This window comes from Equus przewalskii, chromosome X (genome assembly GCF_037783145.1).
Source record: "Equus przewalskii isolate Varuska chromosome X, EquPr2, whole genome shotgun sequence".
Taxonomy (NCBI): Eukaryota; Metazoa; Chordata; class Mammalia; order Perissodactyla; family Equidae; genus Equus; species Equus przewalskii.
Window position 1 is genome coordinate 73497240 of NC_091863.1, and position 22793 is coordinate 73520032.

The 22793-nt window shown below is 33.8% G+C and overlaps 1 protein-coding gene across 8 annotated transcripts in view; it reads left to right on the forward strand.

Moving 5' to 3' along the window:
- Nucleotides 1-22793, forward strand: part of PCDH11X (protocadherin 11 X-linked) — a 666144-nt gene that overhangs the window by 57083 nt on the left and 586268 nt on the right. For all 8 annotated transcript variants that reach the window (XM_070606664.1, XM_070606665.1, XM_070606666.1 and 5 more), the window contains one exon: nt 15749-18244. In XM_070606664.1, the coding sequence (XP_070462765.1) occupies nt 15749-18244 (2496 nt within the window). The remainder of the gene's footprint in view (nt 1-15748; nt 18245-22793) is intronic.

The following is a 22793-nucleotide window of genomic DNA, read 5'->3' on the forward strand; positions in this document are numbered from 1 at the left end:
CTCTTGCTTTGCTACACAGTTTGTTGACAATTACTTCGTCTGCTGCAGCTGTTAAAATTTCTTGAACTTGTGATTTCTTCAATAAGGTAGTGACAGTTGATTCACCCGTATTTGCAGGGCATTGCCACAATGAGTTATCGACAGTTCTTTTTACTGACAACAGCTTTTGTGTTTTGTGTTAGTGTGATATTGAAAGACCTTTTTTTCATTATTCTTTTCCTCACAAATAACTGACTGCATAACTCTGTGCTTTCACATATGTTTAGCAATTTCTACACAAATAACTGGATTTGCTCTCTTAGTTGCAGTTATCAGTAGTTGCTTTAAAAGATGACTACTTATTTTGAAGATTGCTTAAGCAATATTTGTAGTTATTTTAAGAGTTGTCTTCTCTAATGATTTCCACAGGGACAGCGGACAAATGATTTGACCAGTAGAGTGCAGATTCAATTTGTAGATTAAAGAAAGAATTATCTTTGTTTGCGTTGTATATATCTTTGCGTGTATTTTTTTACCTCTATTTTGTCTTCATCTGGTTTTCTTTTATCTATTCGCATTGTATGAAATGAGAATGATCATATAATTTATCCTCCAAATAGGGACAATTTTGAAAGTAAAAGGGGCCCGCTTTCATAATTAAACAGGCACGACCGGAATATATAGTCACAATATTTAAAGCCAAAAATATCTAGATTATTTCTTTGTTTACCATTTTATGTTCCATCTTCTTCCTGAAGGTCTGGACTACCTTGAGCCAGAGAGCTGCCCACTTCCTGCATAACATCAACGAAGCCACCTATTGCACAAACTCAAACTGCACTCTCCATTTATTTTAGCTAAGCAACTCAGGCTGAGTTAGCTCAATTGGCAAAGATTAACTTGTGAAGAATTATCTGGCAGCAGACATGCTGTCATCAAATTTATGTAGGGTGACTCTTTTTCTGAGCTGGCATTGTTCATCTCATGTAGTATGCACTAAAGCTAGATAGGCAAGAGAATGGCATGGAAAGCAGATATAATTTCATTAAAAATTATTTTATTTTGGACATAAGATTTCCTTAATCATTGTTCAAATATATGAAGACTATCACTCCTTTGCTGTCATGCGCTGACTCACAAAAGTAGGAGAGATTAGACTTCTGGCCAAGGTTCTAAACAATTAAGGCTTTAAGAAGCTAAATGTGTTACCCAGTTTCTCCTTTTCTACATAGTTTTCCCTAAATAGCTATTTATCTGGAGGTCATTTGAGTATGCCTAAAGAGAGGATGAGCTGAAGAACCTCTTGCACATCTTTCCAAAATAGGAATTAGGTTGTAGATCAAGAGCCTTGAGTGGGTTCTGTAGAAGAATAGCGGCTCTATCTGAATGGAGGTATTCTTCATAAATCGTTTTAACAGAATAGTCTATATTCCCCTTTATTATACTGGTTGGAGAATAATTGATACCATCGATGCAGTATCAAATTTGTACTCTGTTGTTGTTTCTCCATTCACCAATATTAAAAAACATGATGTCACCAATAATCATTTAATTGTTTTCACATCATGTTTTCTTTTTTTTTCATAGACTTACCTGGATTTTCCACTCATAAATATATATAATATATATAAAATACATAAAATATATTTTAAAATATATAAATATGGGCACTTAAGTCACCATTCAGATATCTTCTGATGGTGACCTAAGTGCCCATATCCTATTCTAGTAGAGCTAATTATTTTCTTAAGAATAAACTTAATTTTTTCCCCAAAAAAATGTTCTACATGGATTGACTCATTGACCAGAGATGATGCAGAATTCTATTTTAAAAGTCAATTGTGCTTATCGGGATTATTGTTCTTTTATGTGACATTATTCATGAAAAGTGAAGTGATTCAATGAATTAGTAAACACATTACCAGTAGGGTTATTTTGAAACTTGTCTTGCATTCTTAGGAATAACTTGAATATTTCAGCATAGTCCATAATAAAAATAATTGAATTAGATTTAAGTATATAGTTAATAAAGTTAGTAGCAATTGCTACAAACCTAAATAATTCTGGTGATGGGGCTGGCCCAGTGGCATATTGGTTAAGTTCGCATGCTCCACTTCTGTGTTCAGATGACTGGTGTGGACCTAGCACGCTGCGGTGGTATCCCACATAAAATAAAGACTGGCACAGATGTTAGCTCAGGGCCAATCTTCCTCAAGCAAAACGAGGAAGATGGGCAACAGATGCTAGCTCAGGGCCAATCTTCCTCTCAAAAAACCCCAAAAGCAGCAAAAAGAAACAAACAAAAACAAAAAAATAATTCTGGTGATAAAAATCAGGTTAAACACAAAATGTGGTATAGACTTCAGTTAGCTTAATAATCCAGAGGTTTAACAGTATACATTTGACTTTAGAGTAATGATGTTATAAAATGGAAATTGCTTATTATTAGGTTCCTCAACTTTTTATTAATTAAGTATTCTTCCATCTGTTGGAAGTTTGCCAAATCACAAACGATTTACATCAGAGAAAAATATCTTTCTCAGAAGTCAAAATCGGTATTTACTGTTTACCCGTCTACTATCATTGATAGGGTTTTACTTTATTTCAATAATATATATCCCAGTGTTGTCAGATGTTTGAGAAATTGTGATTTCATTAAATTAGAGTTTGATAATCAAAACATAACTTGAAAGTCTATTACCTGAGTACCACTTTAATATTCAGGCTTCTTTGTGAATGCTCTTATGTGCAAGAAAGTAATTTAGCATAATTCTATGTAACTAATTTTTCAAAACTATAGTTAATACTTTTTGTGCTATAGTTAATAATCAAATTAGAGTGAATCATATCCTTTCCCAGTACATTTTATTTGTCTTCAGGATACTTTAAAACTGCTTCCTAGAATTTTTCTACTTCAGTAAATGTATATCAAGACTCCCAGAAAGAACTTTTAAAATCTAGAATGATTCATGGGATTGGATAAACTCACATTTCCATTAGATGATTCTTCCTGTTAGTAAGCTCTCCTCTTTAGTTCAGATGAGTGTTGTAGCACCCTTGCTCTGGGGTTCCATTACATCTAGTGTATTTTACAAAGAGCAGCATCTTCCCTCTTCTAAGAGGATAGGTCAAAGAAAATTGGCATGTTTATTAAGAATAGTGGGAATTGTTAAAGGGAATTTCAAATCGGACTCTGTTGGTTATCACAAGCCTCAATGTAATGGACATCATTAATAAAGAGATTCATCTTTTAACAATTTATTTTGCTGCAGCTACCTTCTCTTTGAAGATTTTTTGTAGTTATATACATTTCCTTAAACCATTTCTCTTAAAACTATTGGCTTCTTACTGAGGCTGTGATAACACACAGAGTCTGTGGATACCTAGAATTTCAACTTCTGCTTTGATTTCTAGAGAGGAAATGTAAATATTATACTGGCTTTGACATATAAGACTTTTACATTAATTTTTAATTGAGTAAAAAATAATTTTCTCATTTTTACCACATTGCCCAATTGTCATGTTTTAATCACAGTAGCTTATTAATGCTATAGAATGTTTTTGTGGGCATTATAGTTTGGAACCCGATTTTGAGAACATTGTATTCTAAAAATCTTATTAAGACATGTGACTTTCCAAACACAACATTTTTTTGTTACAGTTAAACCTGTACCTCTTTTTGTCCCCTTCTTTTTAAACTAACACCTGTTGCAGCACATGGGCTGAAAATAAGTTTGCTAATTTATGATCAGAACTGGCAAACTTTATTTAAGGCCGGTCATTAAAAAGGAAACAAAACCCCCAAAACATCCCAATTCAAGAGAGAGTTAAACTAGAAATTCCTTTGTACCAACTAGATACTTTTGAAGCTTTTATTCTGTAACCATTAACTGTCAAGAATTGTATCTTTTGGCATTTGTGACAGTTCTGTTAGTAGAATAAGGGAAAGGCGTTGTTATAATAGGTAAGGGATGAATTAGACCGACTTCTGGGTAGATTGCAAATAGTGATGTCTGCTCTCATAATCTTGTGTTTGCTTGCACTATCCACTGGATTCTCCACTATTACTCAATATGATGCAAATTAATTAAGATATGTAGTGAGCTATGGAAAATTTCCCACACTTTTTCATAAACCTATGCTTACTGACTATACATTAGTATATCACTAAGCAATGCACAAAACCCTAAGAATTACATGAGAATATTATGAAAATATCTGTAAAACCTAGATATTTAGACCACTGTGGTTGTTAATATAATATTGTCACAGAAGAAATACATTCACCATTTTTATTTAAGAAATAATAAACAATGTTAAATTTAAATGTACATAAATGTACAATAAAGAATTGACATTTGTTCATATCAGACAAGTAGAATAACGTCTTCTGTGTATAAATAACATTTCCGACATTTTCAGTTTTTCTTTGTCATCTATAGCTTCAACTTTGGTTAGACAAGCACCTGTCTTGGAATCTGAATCAAAGCTTGATTTTAAAATCTAGCCAAAGTTCAGCTGAGAAAAATCAAGATTTCTCTAGTTCTGTAGTCAGATGGTTTGATCATTAGACACTAGTTGGATTCACTTAAATTCAAGTATTATATTTTAAATATGTATTGATTTTATCACCTATAATTTCAAGCTATTGTATAAATCTGGGAACTTTTAAATGGTACTTTCATTGGTCACAAATGGAAATTAGTTTGTGCTATTCTGGCCTAGTATACAAATAATCAAAGCTAAAAGCTTCTCCTCCTAGAAGCATCTTAGCCATTTATATTTTCATAAATTAGTTGGTAATTTCAGAGTTTTTAAAAGTATAATTAACCACAAGATAAGGTCTATACAAAAATATGGTTAGTTACAGTCAGCTGACTGCCCTAGAAAAGTGATGTTTGTGCAACTAGAAAAGTGATGTTTGTGCAAATGATTCTCATGCACAAATGTGATTAGTTTCTTTCCATTTATGTTTCTTGGCATCTTTTCTGATTATTTGCTGGGCCCTACAAGTATAATTGTAGTTATATTGATTTCAGAGTAAAATTTTGTATTTGGATACAATTTATCCTTTTTCTTTTAGGATTCTAATTCTCAATTTTTGGGCCCAGGGTTTCTCAACCTTGGCACTATTGACATTTGGAGCTGGATAATTCTTTCTTGCGGGACAGGTGGGACAGGGGCTGTCCTGTGCATTGTAGGAACTTTATCAGTATACCTGGCCTCTACCCACTAGATGCCAATAGCACCCTTCTGCCTGGTTGTGACAACCAAAACTACTTCCAGAGTTTGCTAAATATCCACTGTGGGGTTGGGGAGTCGATTCTCTGGTGGAGAACTACTGCTCTGGCCCAGCCTTGCACATCCTATTATGATAAGACCCAATTTTTTTTTTTATTAACTCCAAGCACAAATCAGGTTGCTTGGAACACTTGCCTAAACCTTCAAATGATGAACATTTCCAGATGTGAAAATACTTCACAAATGTTTAAACAATAAATGCAATTTGAATAGTTTCTTAAACCTTAGCAATCATAAGTGGAATATTATTAGCACATATAACAATTTTTTTGATAGGAAGAGATTTTATAAAAAGAATGCTATTGTAATTTGCAAAATTATGATATTTTTAAACGTAAAAGTTACTTTGTCATTTATGTAACAGAAAGGGAACACAATGCTAAATGATAGAGTAGAGTATCCTGAGAGATGATTTTCTTCTTCTGATTTTGGATGGGATAAAAAATTCGTTAACACGCAAAGGTATTTCAACATTTATTCTGTTTTATTACATATCAAGAAAAATATTTTTATTAACACTAGCAAAATCTTAACTTATGCAATGAATCCACTTCAAAAATTGAATATTTATGTTACTCAAATATATGTGTCCTTTGCTACTTTAATTTCCAATCTTAGAATAAAAAGTTGGAAGAATAAAATTGATATGTATATTTGTTTATAAAAGTGTTATAACTTAAAGGAGATCAGCTAGTAAAGAAAAGTTTATTCTTTCACTAGTAAAGTCATTATTTTTCTAATTTGATTTCATGGTCATATAAGAATTATTAGAGTATTAAAATAGGAAACTTTGAAAAAACTATTTGCTATTGTTAATAAGGATAAGAAGAAATGATAAAAATTAACATCTTCTAGAATTAGGCAAATTAAGAACTAATTGAAGATATATAAATGGAACACAGTTTGCATCAGTGTATGATAGCACTAATATGACTATCTTGTTGAAAGAAACATTTATTGGGTTCGGCCCAGGGGCATAGTGGTTAAGTTCGTGCACTCCACTGCAGGGTTCGCAGGTTCAGCTCCTGGGTGTGGACTTAGCACCACTCATCAAGCTGTGCTGTGGTGGCATCTCACATAAAATAGAAGATTTGTGCAGATGCTAGCTCAGCGACAGTCTTGCTCAAGCAAAAAGAGGAAGACTGGCAACAGATGTTAGCTCAGGGCCAATCTTCCTCACACACACACACACAAAGCATTTATTAAGCTAATCTTTTTATTAATGGATTTATTTATGATAAATTGTTTTTAGCTTAAATTTTATAATTGTTTTCTTCTAGTATTGTGGGGTGTAAAAACATATTTTTGACCATATGTCTGCGATCATTTTTATCTAAAATGCTATTCATCATTGAAAATATCTATGGTTCAATGAGCAAAACTGGGATTAATTTGGTTAAGCTTGTCACTGGCTGAGTTTGTAAAGAACTGATTAATTGAACAAGACTGGAAGTTTCAGTTGTTTGATCGATTCACACAGTTGTTGGATGTTGCAGCATAAGAATACTGGTTCTGCCTTTCAAGGCATCACCTTAATTAATTTTGGAAAACTTTCATGAACATTACTATTCTCTGGATTGAGGTTAGATATTATAGTGTATCGATGCCCTGATTAAAAGTGTGATTCAGTGCACCTGAGGAAAAAAATTACTAGTAGTCTGAAAATATAATTGTCTCTTCTAATTCAAACTGATCCCAGACATAATTTAAATCACTCCTAGAATCAGTGCCATGGGGCATAGTATTTGCCTATATTAAATACTTCTGGTAAATTTGAGTAGGTTAAGAAAGATTCTTTAAATATAAAAACATAGTTATGCTTATAGAACACTGATGGCTTTTTTTTCCTATCATGGAGCTACTTTAAGAGGACATGATTTTTTTTTTAGTGGAAGGCAGTGGTAAAAATATTTTTTGTCATCTACTTTGCCAATAATTCATTTAGATAGCAATGGCTTATATATTTTAGCGTTCAAATGTGAATAGATATTAAAAGTTATTTTGACTTTCTTGGTTCCTTGTGTTTCTGTAAAAAAATCTGTCTTGACCTACGAAACTTGTCAAGACTCTGATATTTATCCAGAAGAGGTAGTGGCCTTCCCAGGATGAAAATTACTACAACAATAATAATGATGATGAATATGGTGAGGATAACGGCAATGATGATGATACTGTTGATGATGAAGATAATGAATTTTCTCATGATGACCCCTTATTTGATGATTTTAGAAAATGACTCTCATCAATTACTTACCATCAGAGAGGTTTGGGCTTCACCTCTCCATCTTGCTGAAAACATGGGTAATAAGGAAGAATCACAAATGATCTCAGAGGACTTGGTACTTCCTTCTAAAATAGAATCAGAAAACATTTGGGCAAATGAGCATGAGTTCCTTTCCCCTCTAAATCAAAACAGGAAAGCATGGGTCAGGAGTAAGGCCCTTATAACATCTTGAGATATGTCCCATGGGGTTAGTGCTAACTGGGTAGACCTTGGACTATGAAAATAACTCTGACCATAAATGGCTTCACCTGGAGCTTTCTCTGATTTGGTAGACAAGATACTCTCCTCTGCACATGACCTAGTATTGTCTGCCCTGAACATTTCTCTCTCTCATTATCCCTTACACCAGATGCATGTCACATCTAGCCAATGCCCCCCATTCTTTGCCCAGTCTTGCCTTCAACAAAGAAGAATATATATTTGTGTTAAAGTCTAAATTGTAAAAAGCCATGTGTGAGATTCACAATCCTTCACCTCCATTTGGAAAACAAATTACCCTTTTGGTTCATTTGAAATGTGCAGGGGAAAAAGGACCCAAGTTTGCTGCCCCTCTCATGCCATCCTTCAACAACAACCCCCCTCCACCATGTACATTTGACTCTGTTGGGCTACATCCTACCTCTGAAAAACCATATCACTGAGAAATCTGATACTTATATTCATAAATGTGAAGAATATTTTAGTGACCAACAATACAAAATATTTATATATCATCCACAAGATTTGGCAGTTCACCCATGATAGTATTAATGACTTCCAATTATATAGCAAGGCCTTGATTAGAATGAGCCATCTTTGCCCATTTGAAACTCTATTTGCCCCCAAAAGCAAGGGATTTGAACTATTCTTGCAGTGATTGCCAATTTCCAAGAGAACGTGATCCACGGACAAATTGTCATTGACTTAACTTCTCTGAAAAAAAATTTGCCACCATCTTTATTGTGACATCCATTTAATTGATATTCAGAGGCCCCAACACACAGAAGTCAAGGCCTCTCCATATGATATAGAAACTGAAATTATGTTTTAGAAAAAACTCGATTTCTGGACTTTGAGGATTAAGTCCAACAGAAATTGGTTTAGAACTTTTAACAATCCAGAGGGCAGAACCAATCAGAGTCAGAACCATTCAAGAAGCTCTGAAACTTAAAAGATAAAATAGATTTATAAGACCTTAAATTTTGTGACAGTATCTACCCTCCTCCCACTGCTGGAGTTCCCTTATGTACTGATTGTCTTTACCTGAAGTTTTCTCTGTCACACTGAACCAGGAGCATCTTGAATTTTACCTTCCTGATATTAATAAGAAACCAGTTAGGTTTGCAAGAGCACCTATTAGTGAAAGATCATATTTTCTGTTTTTTGATGGCTAATGTTTTGATATGGTTTAGCCTAATCATGAATTTTAATTAAAATTAACCTTTAGATCATCACCTTGCTTCTTTTAAACAAAAGATTAGATAAAATATGCAGCAATATAAAATGCTTTTGGGTTTTTTTCTAGAAAGGTTTTTTTAAAAATATTTTTAAAGGAAATTTTAAGAAAATCTTCCATGAAATGTAAAATACTTTATGTTAAGTATTAAAAAAGAGTGATGGTGAATTCTTTTGAGAATTTGACTCATCTTAATTTGTGCTTGGAAATATCGACACTCTTTATATTTTAGACAGTGTTTCTTTGGTTTCTTTTTTCACTATATATTACTCCTTAGGGTAGTAGAGTAGATTTGAAGGGTGCAAGGAAGAAACCTTTTGTCTGTTCTCATGGATATAACCACCCTGATATCTTCCATTAAATCTCCTTTGTTCCAGTTCATAACATTATGAATTTAAGTTAACACTTTAAAGCATTTCAATCCGAGTGCTCATTCCAAATAATATAATCAAGTGGTTTGATTATTCTCTCAGATAGAGGACACAGAATAGTGACAGTGACACATGGGTATAAAAAAGGAAATGAAGGCTATTTATCGTATATCATCAAAAAAATCCTGAAGTAAGGGGGGAATACACTTTAAGACAGAACTTAGGACAAAAATACTATCATTTTCAAGAACCTTCCTGAGTGCCTTCTTTTGTCAAAGAGCAAAAGCAAACTGTTCCTAGTGTTGAAATCTCATAAAATAGAGGGGAAAAAAGTCAATGGAAGGAATTTCTTTTCTTGGAACTAACATTAAAAAAAAAAAAGAAGAACCTTACTCTATGAATATCATTGTACTACCATATAGGCTTTGTTAAATCCCAATAGATAAAATTAACGTGTGTGATATCTTAAACCCTGTGCACGGCTTTGCCAAAATTAACACCACTGCTATTAATATTTTAATGTAAATTTATTTCTTCCAAAGAGAGTTGATGGTTTCTTAAACACGTGACTCTCCTTTCCCTAATATGAAGAAAGTAGGGAGGGACTTGGTGACTTCAAGGTTATTGTCAAATATGTGACTAACAGTTCAGGTCATTTTACACGTAATCCATTTTTTATTGTATTTCCCTTGACAATGCTACAAATGAATGCTGAAATAAATGTTCTAGAAATAGTGCATAGAATCTAAATGACACCACAATATTGAATAGTTAAGAAACAATTGCTATTCTCTCCGACAGTTGCAGGCAGCCTATAGTAAACAAAGAAACTTTTTAATGGAATTAAAGTAAATTTATTATAGCACCCATTATATTTGTATTAAGAATATTAAATTTATTTCCCTACTGTTTACTAAAATAGTCATATCTCTGTGGTTTTACCCATCTGAAACTATGTCGTTGCATTTTTCTGCTCCAAAGATGTATCAGTAACAGTAAGAAAAAAGTGAAAAATTAAAAAAAAATTAGGTTGGTTCTTGATAAATCAAGAAGTAGTAAAACTCAGAAATAATTTTTCAGTCTTTCCCCCAGTATTCCTCGATCTACCGAGTAAATAGCTTTTATTTAATCAGTTTCAGAACGCAATCTCTTAGGAACCATTTTTAGTACTTACTGGTACTGTATGCATTTTCTGGGCAACTGCACCAGATTGATAGCTATGGAAGTGCTGCGTTATTTATGACCTTCCAAAAGGCGAGGAAGTGGTGTCTTGCACGCGCACATGTCAAATTTGTTAAAGTTTAGTACACTGGTTCAGTTAATTCTTTCCCAGAACAATAGACAAAAAATATAGCTTTTAATTTGGCAACAAATTATCCTTTATTCATCTTTTTCTCAAAAGCAAGAGTCTTTCTCTTGGAAGTTTCATATCTGAGACTAACTTTCTCTTCTTTGATTTTACAAATCCCTACAAAGAATTAAAGTCTCAGATGAGTTTCACAGCTTGCTTATTTCAGCAGTTCTTGTCCTGGGTTTGCAAACTCAAAGCTTATTTTTGAATTTAGTAAGAAATATCAATCACAAATGCAATTGAGTCTTTTGCATTACATGAGGTTAGTAGAAAGTGTATACATTTTTCTTAACCTGAAGTAGATTTGCCAATTTTGTGTACTTGAGATCAGTGTCATTTAAGATATCAGAATCCAAAATCAGCATATAGTGTGTTGCACCCAGTTCATATAGTATGCTTTTTTCTTCTCTGAGTTGTTTTTTCTTTTTATTGTTTGTATATGTGTGTGACTGACATATGTAAGGTTTTATATTTTATAAGTAATGCACCTGGCCACTTACCATGGTTAGTGCTTGTCATCATTTCTTCTGAAAATAAAAGTTTACAACTAGGTTATAAATTTTTACCAGAGATTGACACTTTAGTTTATTATATCTCTAACAGAAAAAAAAACAGTTGTTTTATAAAATAATTCTGAAATTGTTTTCTGGACAGTTTTATTAAAGTAAAAAAAAATAAACCCTAGGTCAACAATGATAGCGTATTCCTCTTCCTACAGAGACTGAGAATTAAAAACAAGAACAACCAAACTCTGCTCTTTCTGCTTTTGTCTTTTAAAATAGGAATTATCCTTTTAATTCATGCATTTATTCATCTAACAAATGCTTATTAAATGTGTTCATATATGCCAAGTGCCGTGTCCTTAGAGATTATACATATAAATGAAACTTGATGCCATCTTACACTACACTCACATCCATTAGTGTATTAAGGCTTAAGTAAATTACCAAGAGATGCACACATATGAGTGATAGCTAGTGCCCTCACCAAAGGATGAACGTTTGGGAGAGATATTCAAGGGTTTTCTCAGGTATAATTTGTCCCTATAAACGAGGGGAAATAATTTTAAGTAGGTTTGGAATTCAGGATACTACAGGTCAATTATCCCCAATTTTTAACTTTTTTTGTATATAGGATATGTCTGTGCTAATGTTAGTGAGGTGATGAATTAAGGACTCATACATCTTTATTTTCTCTTTTACCTTTCCCACACCTTTCTCATGTCATGGTCTAACATACGACAAAGGGCTTCAGTTTTTGCATTGCTCACGTGGGTATGAATGTCTGTTGAGCTAACTGCCATGGGGTAGAACTAATGTTGGATCCATGTGTTAGTCATTCTTTATTCTTGAAGGAGAAAAGACAGAGGAACAATCTTGGAATAGTCATTCAATAATGATAGTAAGCTCATGTTGGCACTAAACTTTGGCATCAAACTTTGATCTGTGGCCAAAACTTTGTTGAAAATTATTTATGTCTTATACGTGGGCAACTCCTTTTCAAATTCTTTGGACAATACAAGTCATTTGTAGAGCTCCAATTGTCTGCGTGGGTATGCAGGCAATCACCTGACTGAACATTAAGTTTTGTTTAAGAAAAATGTTATGACATCTTAGAAAAGTACAGTCCAATAGAACTTTGTGAAATGGAAATGTTCTATAGCTGTGCTATCTAACACAGTAACCACTACCCACATGTACCTATGAGGACTTAAAATGTGACCAGTGAGATTGAGGAACTGATTTTTAGATTTCAGCTAATTTTCATGGATTAAAATTTAAATTTAAATATCTGTGGCTAATCGCTATCATATTGTACAGAGCAGTCATAGAAGACAGAGGAGCAATATGGACGTTATACATTATCTGGTATGTATATCTCATCACCTTGAGAATTTGTAATATCTATCTTTTAAGATTACTGTCATTTCACATGAAATAATTAAAAGACTGATGAATGGCCAAAAAAAAGCGTTACTTAAAAATAATTAAAGTAAGAAAGTTAGTCATTACTTTGTTCTTTGATGACTGACACATAGTAGATGTTCAATAAATACTTCCTATTGTTAAAAGAATAAAAAGAAAAAAGACAATGAACATGCTGTTCTTGGATTTTTTGATCTACATAAACTTGCTTTCATTTGCTTGGAAAAGCAAAGGTCCATTCAAATTTCAGGCAAACATAAGACTAAATTCTAAATATACAAGCACAAAATATGCAAACAAATACATAAAATCGAAACTAGCATATTCTTTTTCGAAGATGTATTATAGTCATGAGTTTGATCTTTGGGTCTGAAAGTCAAGAACTTAAGAGTATTTACTTGTTCATTTTATACTATATGATATATGCTAGTTTCTCCTTAAAGAACCTCTAATAATACTGTATAATCTCCCTGTATAGCTCTCATTAAAAATATAATTACTCTTGGGGCGGCCCCATGGTGTGGTGGTTAAGTTCATCAGGCTCTGCTTCAGTGGCATGGGCTCACAGGTCTGGGTCCTGGGTGTGGACCTATACCACTTGTCTGCCATGTTGAGGTGGCAATCCACATATAAAGTGGAGGAAGATTGGCACAGATGTTAGCACAGGGCTAATCTTCCTCAGCAGAAAAAAAGAAAAAAGATAGAATTACTCTCTTAATTAATGTAAAGTTGTTAGTAACAATATCATTGTTAAATACTTAGATTATCATTGATTCTTCTCTCCTCTTAGCTAGAATTTAATTTCGATTACATTAGTAAAATATGTTTACCCACCACCATATCCCCAGTGCCTAGAAGAATGTTGTGACCATATTAGTCACTCCATATTGGCATGCCAAGAATTAACAAAATTGTATTAAGTTCCACAGATTTTTATGAAGTGCTATTTAGAAACCGGTTTTCCTAGTCATAAATGAGACATTCTAAATTTAAACCTTCCTAAAAGCCTTTTGAAATATCATTACAGAAATAAAATTATCATTAATTACTATGTTTATTTAGATCAAATTATAACAAACACTATAGTTATTTAATTTAATATTATTATTATAAAATTCTATATTTTCTTAAATTGTGCAGTTGAAAAATAGATTTGTTTGCTAATTTTCAGACTTGTAAATAGATATGAGATGAAAAATGCTTCCCTTGCTATATACTTTATTAAAAGAAAAGGCAGATTGTTTATTGGTTTATAGGAATAAAGTATGAATAGAATGCTCATTTTAGTTGTATGAATTAAAAATGACATTACCAATACACATTGCTTTTTTAAAAAAATCACATTGGAGCTAACTGATGACTTTAATTAATAGTTCTGAAATGCCACCTTAAATTTTGTAATAAACATGTAATTCTTCCACCAAGATATATTATGGTTCTGGATTTGAATAAAAGTGTAAATGACTCTCAGGACAAAAGAAAAAGTCCAAAAATTTGCATAAATATCTTCAAGTAATTCATGAGGCAAAAGACAGTTGTACTTGAGTATTGTACAAAACTATATATAGGCAATTATAACAACTTGGAAAATTGAAAAAGATAATAGGAATATATAATCTCATCATATATTCTAGTGTTCCCGGAAAACTTGATATCATTTATTAGTTTGTAACTTTTAGGATTTTATTTTAGACACTGGCATGACAAAACTTATGAACAAAACCCCTCAGATATTATCTTGTTCTTTTATGATAGAGCACATAAATGAGAGATCAATAACTGATCCTCACCATGTGTCAGTAACTTTTATGTTAAAAAATGGATTGGAGAATTAAAAATTACAATCGTGCATTGCGTGCACGCGTGTACACGCAGGAGGTCTTAAATCACCCACGTGCTGGGAATCTTAAGGCCTTCTGATCTTTTCTTCACAGCCTCCAGTACTTTTTTATCTTATTCATTTCTGTCAAAGTGCTACAAGTAACATAGGATAAGACCGCCCCTGAGAGTCAGTCAACACTACTCCTCCATCAGCTAGCAAGATCACTATTTATCTGTGCAGGGTTCATCTTATTGCAGTCCAAATAGGGGACTTTTTACAATTCGTATTTGCTTTTAATGAAATTGGACTTTATCAAAATTAAGATGTTTGACTATTTAAAAGACTTGTTAAGAGTGTGAGACCCTTTGTGTGCTGATAAGCAGCAGCACTTGAGAGCCCATGTGCAATGAGCAAGTATTTTACAATTTCATATTAGTTGAACCACCTCCTTGGAGGTTTTGGGGGAAGCCAGAACCAGAGGAGACTGTTTTTAAATATTCCTATAAGCTGACTTAATGAACATAAAAGGAATATAGTTGCTGTTCCAAGCTATCCTTTCCAATTTAACATGTTTACATGTGAGTTTCTGTCCATTGTGCTTGCTTGTTAAAAAAGTTAATTAAATAGCATTATGTTGCTAATCTCCAAGAAAATTTCATTTTTGACACTTGTTTCTGTAAAAAATAAAAAAGGAAATTCTGTGTATTTTACACAGGGTTTTATTTTTTATCAGAGTTCGTCTATTTTCTCCCTCTGCCAAAGGGTCTGGCTGTATTTATTAGATGTGATATATGTGCTATTGTCTTGGATGAATATTTTATGCTTGATTGTTACTTTTGGTGGTGAAAAGGCATCCTGGACAACTGGAGTCTACAGTAAAATATTTTGGTTCATTTGGAACAACCATGATTAGTTTTCTGATGACTTCATTCATCATGTGAAACAGTGATAGTTCCTTTTAAAATTCTATATACTTCTTCCTTTTGAAAATTTTAATAGTTTACATAAATGAGTGACATTTATTATCATAAAATGCTATGACCTGAAAAGCCCTCAGAACATCTTCTAGCACAATTTTCTAATTTTACAAGTGCCTAGAGATATTAAGCAACTTGCTTGAGATCACAATATTAGTTACAGGCAGAGTTGAGACTTAGAATTCAAGTCTTCGGGCATTTATTTCTGACCTGATCCTGTGTCATGTGGCTTCAAGAAATTGAAAATTCGTCTCATTACATAATAACATAAGTTTAAATATGTTTTCATTCTATCTTTTCCAGGGTCAAAGTATTTTTGGGCTCGATGTCATTGAAACCCCAGAAGGAGACAAGATGCCACAACTGATTGTTCAAAAAGAATTAGATAGAGAAGAGAAGGATACATATGTAATGAAAGTAAAGGTTGAAGATGGTGGTTTTCCTCAAAGATCCAGTACCGCTATTCTGCAAGTAAGTGTTGCTGATACAAATGACAACCGCCCAGTCTTCAAGGAGAATGAAATTGAAGTCAGTATACCAGAAAATGCTCCTGTAGGTACTTCAGTGACACAGCTCCACGCCACAGATGCTGACATAGGTGAAAATGCCAAGATTCAGTTCTATTTCAGCAATCTAGTGTCCAACATCGCCAAGAGGCTATTTCACCTCAACACCACCACTGGACTTATCACAATCAAAGAACCCCTGGATAGGGAGGAATCACCAAACCACAAGTTACTGGTTTTAGCAAGTGATGGTGGATTGATGCCAGCGAGAGCAATGGTGCTAGTAAATGTTACAGATATCAATGATAACGTTCCATCAATTGACATAAGATACATCATCAATCCAATCAATGGCACCGTGGTTCTTTCAGAAAATGCTCCACTCAACACCAAAATTGCTCTCATAACTGTGACAGATAAGGATGCTGACCATAACGGTAGAGTGACATGCTTTACAGATCATGAAGTCCCTTTCAGATTAAGGCCAGTATTTAGTAATCAGTTCCTCCTAGAGACTGCTGCATATCTTGACTATGAGTCCACAAGAGAATATGCCATTAAATTACTGGCTGCAGATGCTGGCAAACCTCCTTTGAATCAATCATCCATGCTCCTCGTCAAAGTAAAGGATGAAAATGACAATGCTCCAGTTTTCACCCAGCCTTTCATAAGTCTTTCTGTTCCTGAGAATAACTCTCCTGGCACCCAGCTGACAAAAATAAGTGCAACGGATGCAGACAGTGGGCGTAATGCTGAGATCAGTTACCTGCTAGGCATTGATGCTCCATCTGAATTTAATCTGGATCGTCGTACAGGCATTCTGACTGCAGTGAAGAAACTGGATAGAGAAAAACAGGAAAAATATTCCTTCACAGTTCTGGCAAAAGATAATGGGATTCCACCCTTAACGACCAATGCCACAGTCTTAGTGACTGTTCTTGATCAGAATGACAACAGTCCAATTTTCACTCACAATGAGTACAACTTCTATGTCCCAGAAAACCTTCCAAGACATGGCACAGTAGGACTAATCACTGTAACTGATCCTGATTATGGAGAAAATTCTGCAGTTACTCTCTCCATTTTAGATGTGAATGATGACTTCACCATTGATCCACAGACTGGTGTCATCCAACCAAATATTTCATTTGATAGAGAAAAACAAGAATCTTATACTTTCTATGTAAAGGCTGAGGATGGTGGTAGGGTATCACGCTCTTCAACTGCCAAAGTGACCATAAATGTGGTTGATGTCAATGACAACAAACCGGTTTTTGTTGTTCCTTCTTCCAACTACTCCTATGAATTAGTTCTACCATCCACTAATCCAGGCACAGTGGTCTTCACGGTGGTTGCTGTTGACAACGACACTGGAATGAATGCAGAACTCCGTTACAGCATTGTAGGAGGAAACACAAAAGGTCTGTTTATAATCGACCAAACAACAGGCAACATTACACTGAAGGAGAAATGTGTTGTTTCAGACCTTGGTTTACACAGACTGGTAGTCAAAGCTAAGGACTTAGGCCAACCCGATTCTCTCTTCAGTGCTGTGATTGTTAATCTATTCGTGAATGAGTCAGTGACCAATGCTACCCTGATACATGAACTGGTACGCAAAAACATTGAAACACCAGTAACCCAAAATATTGAGACAGCTGATGCATCCTCACCAACCAGTGACTATGTCAAGATCATGGTTGCCATTGTTGCTGGCACTATAACTGTCATTCTTGTTATTTTCATCACTGCTGTAGTAAGATGCCGCCAATCACCACACCTTAAGGCTGCTCAGAAAAACAAACAGAATTCTGAATGGGTTACTCCAAACCCAGAAAACAGGCAGATGATAATGATGAAGAAAAAGAAGAAGAAGAAGAAGAAGCATGCCCCTAAGAACTTGCTGCTTAACTTTGTCACTATTGAAGAAACTAAGGCAGATGATGCTGACAACGATGGAAACAGTGTCACACTAGACCTTCCCATTGAGCTGGAAGAGCAAACCATGGGCAAGTACAACTGGGGCACTACACCTACTACTTTCAAGCCTGACAGCCCTGATTTGGCCCGGCACTACAAATCTGCCTCCCCACAGCCTGCCTTTCAGATCCAGCCGGAAACTCCTCTGAATTCGAAGCACCACATCATCCAGGAACTGCCTCTTGATAACACCTTCGTGGCCTGTGATTCCATCTCCAAGTGCTCCTCCAGCAGTTCTGATCCCTACAGTGTTTCTGAGTGCAGCTATCCAGTGACAACTTTCAAGACCCCTGTGTCTGTACACACCAGACCGGTAGGTAATCCAAGTTTCTAACTAACCTTTCTAACTATATTTTTAAAAGTTAGTTTCAGTTGAAATAGAACTTTACAGAATCTATTGACTCAACCAGGGATCGAAATAATCATATTGTGAAGAAGTATCCAAACAGATATATGGATTCATTTTAAGTTTGGTAGAAAATCAGCACAAAATGACTCATGCTTGTGGGAAAACTGGGTGTAGAATGATGATTATGATAGGGGCAGTGTTGTCTGTAGATGGCAGTATGACATTTCTTGCTGGGGAATGTACTGGAAAAACACAATAAAGGGTTGTGGCACTGTCCTCAGTACCATTGTGTGCATGAGCATCAGAACAGTTGGGACTGGGTGCATCACAGTAAAGCTTTGAAGAAGCGAGTCTTAATAATGGTGTTGAGAATCTCAATTTCACTTTGGAAAAAATCTGTGTCTGCCCAAGATAATCAAATAGCATCAAGATATCTTCCTTACACGCCATGGCCCCAAGACCCACAATGAAAAGAGAGTGTCATTTTCAGATTAGGAACTCACTATTTTCTGGTTCTTAAAATCTATATCCACACAATGCAGCAAGAATGGGATTAGGAAAAGGAAGTCATGCTATTCACTCTCATTTTCAAGCCAGAGAATGAAATATATATGAGATCTCTATTTTAGATATCCATTTAAGTATTTGCCTATTTATGCAAGGTATTGAGAGCCCTTCAGGAGACGTTCTTAAAAGATAATGACTTTTCGAAAATGAAATATGTTTGCTTTCTCTAATGGGCCCGAAGGAAAATATGGGCGTATTAAGACCCAAGAAATCTATGTACAATAATTTAACACCCAATAAAGTTATGAAAACAACAGTTTATATAGTGCTTTTTATCTGTATTCAGTGGAGAAATGAATAAAAATTTATCTAGCAAAACATGAGTAAATTAAATGATTTAAGTATGGTTATTTCCTTAATAAAGTCAAATGATGGAATTTATCTACATTTTTTCTCTCGAAGTCATGCCACTTGTTGACTTTATCATTTTGTCTGTGTTATTCTTACAAAGTTCTTCATCTCAGTTTCAGTAAATAAAGGTTTTTGAAACCCTATTCAGGCTTAATAAAATAATAGTAATATGAAAGAGAATAAGTTTTCTCTCATCAAAGTTAGAGATATTAAAGTCTGTCAGGATTCAAACTAACAATGAAAATAATTTTCCGTAGTTTAGGACATAGTTTTAGGGATTGAGGTCATTTAAAGGTATGCATAGTTCGATTATACGATAACATTAACCTTTCTCTCTTAATCACACAGTAAAGGTAAGATAGTAATTCAGTTGTGGGTGCAGTTTTTGTTACAATAGGTCCATAATTATGTTATTTCAAGTGGTAAAATAGAACCCTACCCTCTTTGTAGAAAGTTTTGTTATGCTTAGAATGGGTTTACAGGGCAGTGGTTATTTCTACATTCGAAGGAGCCCCATGTTTTCCTACCAAGGTGGATCTTAGATGGGTGACAAACATGATAGATGCCTAACATCTCCTCAGGGTGTGTTTTTGTTTATATTTAACCATTCAAAAGGGATCTCTCATTTTCTAATTCTTATTGTTATTATTTTGTTTCTTGGAAACATTTCTCAACAGAAAAATATCCTTTATTTGTGTTGTGTATCCTAACAGCACTTTTCCCTGGGCTAGATTTGTGACTCCCTTGACGCTGTATACAAAAGGTGGGGTTTGTGAATTACGTTTGAAGATCCTCACTTTTAATAGATCGATCCGTGAAGTTAGTTAAAAGAGCAAATTCTCGTTTCAATCATTTATGAAGGCATAGAGATCTTTTATGAGCTAGATATTTTATTTGAGTATCTGAACATACAGTAAACAAGGCATGGATGAAAGAAAAAATGGAAGCATTTTCCAAATACTTTTTTATGTTTTGATATTTTGTAATCCTTAAAAAGTCAATAAAATTAACTTTTTTCATGATGGCTTTTTATTTTATTTAACTAAGACATCTTTTCCTAGACACAAGACAAATCATTTCATGAGATAGGCAAAATATTAAAAATAAATACTAGTGAGAATGAGTTCTTGGTTATTGTTAGGTTTTTATTAGCTAAAAGGACTATCTTAGAATCAATGAATTCTCAGATGACTTATTCTATTTTTTCACCTCTTAAAAATAGGTAAATTGTATAATTTACATCATTGGCTCACAGTTGTTTCAGATTAATTACTAAATATCTTCTGGACATGAATTGGTGAACTTAGGTAGACTGATATGACACTAAAAAAGTTTGAATTCTTATATTTTGTGCTACATTTGCAATGTTTTCACCCTTTCCATATACTCTTCAATTTCTGTTTAATTCCAGAAGAGGCATCTTATATTCACCGAGGTTGCTAATAAGATAAGTGAACACAGAAAAAGAACTTATGTACTTAAAAATTCAAATATAGTAGGTGCCTTCTTTTTAAAGTAACATCATACAAAATGGGGAAATGTGTCAGCCAACACAATAAAAATTCACTGTTCCTGAGGAAATTCTGACAGTGGAATAAAGTATTGCTGTTAGCAGAAGGCAGAAATATTCCAATTGATTTTAAACAAAGTAAGAAATACGTTTCTAAAAGGAGAGTTTAGGATGATATTTACATTTAGTTAATTACTCATCTTAATAGAAATATGAAAGTGAAGAAATGAAATAGTTATAGCAGGCTGTAGGTTACAAGGGAATTTATCAGAAATTTCATATTTTAAAAAGTGAATAAAATATTTTCTATAGATTTTACTTCTAACTCTGAAGTTCTGAAAAAATATGGAACATTCATTAGATAGAAATGCATCTATGCACAAAACCATTTATACCTGGTGATTATGATGCCCCTCTTTGGCATACATTTTTAAAGCATTCAGGAAGGCATTTTTGTATATATTGTAGTAGAAATGAAAAACATGAAATTTAAAAGATGATTCTACACTTTCCCTTCTATTAACATCTTTCAGAGCTAGCAGATAGACTTTGGTTGGTATGATTCTAGAAAAATAATAAGCGTAGTCGTTTTAGAATTAATTTTGAAAATTGTCATATAAAAGAGATGCTGCCCAAACCAAGTCTTGCTTAACAGAACTCTCCCATTAAAATATTGTGAAGACTACATACTTCTGATATCGAGAGGAGAATAAAAATGAAAGTTCCATTTTTTTTAAGGGTCTTCAATGTACCTGTTACTGTCTTAGATGTGTATTTGAGGTCCTTCATTTCCAAAAAAAGAAAAATTGTAACAAATTTCTATGATTGGAGTTGGGATAGTCTTGCAGTTTCGGAAATGAGGTAAAAGCAGTGGTGGAATGTTTGCACGGTTATAATTCGTGGATGTAACCACGCTATAGGTATTATACATGGATTCAAAATGGTAACAGGAGTCTGACTTAGCTTGTAATAGGGTTGGTATTGACTACTGTTAAATTCAGTAACTTTGATTTTGTGCATCTGTATTTTAGTAATGTGAATTTTAGCTACATAGCATGCTTGGCAACTTAGACTCCTAGAACACAACCATCTGATTTTGATAACGTGTTATTTTTCTTGTCCTAGACTGATTCCAGGACATCAACTATTGAAATCTGCAGTGAGATATAACTTTCTAGGAACAACATAATTCCATTCCCCTTCCAAAAAATTCCAATGATTTGCGAATTTCAAAATTTGGCCAAGATCATTAATTTCCTAATCTGGATTTCTCATTATAAAGGCAAGAAAAACAAAAACCACCTTAAAAATAATGTCCCACTGAACCTTATGCTTACTTTAGCTGCAATCTTCCAATCGAAATTTAAAATTTGTGGAAGAAACAGTTCAGTGTAATAACAGAGTTGAATCATGCTGTTTCTCCATTTGCTTGCTCTGAATGTCAACAATTGTGATGTAATATAATGCTGTCTTGGTGTACAAACTGATGGTTAATATGTCAATAATGAAACATGGAACTACTTGCCATGTGTGATTTCTGAAGAGGTTAAACATCATCTCCGGGAGTTTGGAAGTGAAGCTGAGCTATCCAAGCTACCCTCTGAAAGGTATCCAAGGCAAGAGATTTTTTTATGACCAAAAACGCAACAACATTTAAATTCATTTTTTTGAAAATATTCACTAATATGGTGTTGCTGAGAAAATAATTATAATTACCCATCACTCTTCTTAAAAGTTGAATGATATAAAATAATCTTATTGGGTTTTTGTGTTGATCGTAATCATGTTGTTCCACTACGTTAGTCATTAAAAATTATTTTTGTTGTAATCATGTTTCCTTTTTCTATAAATACTGAAAAAGAAAGAAGTTCTTTCCGTTTTTATGTATCAAAAGGAGAATGTAAAGTTCATTATACTCCCTGATGTTTTGAAAAAAAAATAGTAATGATGTTTCTTGGATAATGAAACATAATTACAGTCATATGAGAGTAGAAACAAAGGTTTAAATAGGATATTTTAAAATATTTTATCTTAATTTTGAAAACACCTATGAAAATATAAGGTCCTAGAGTCACATCTAAATAG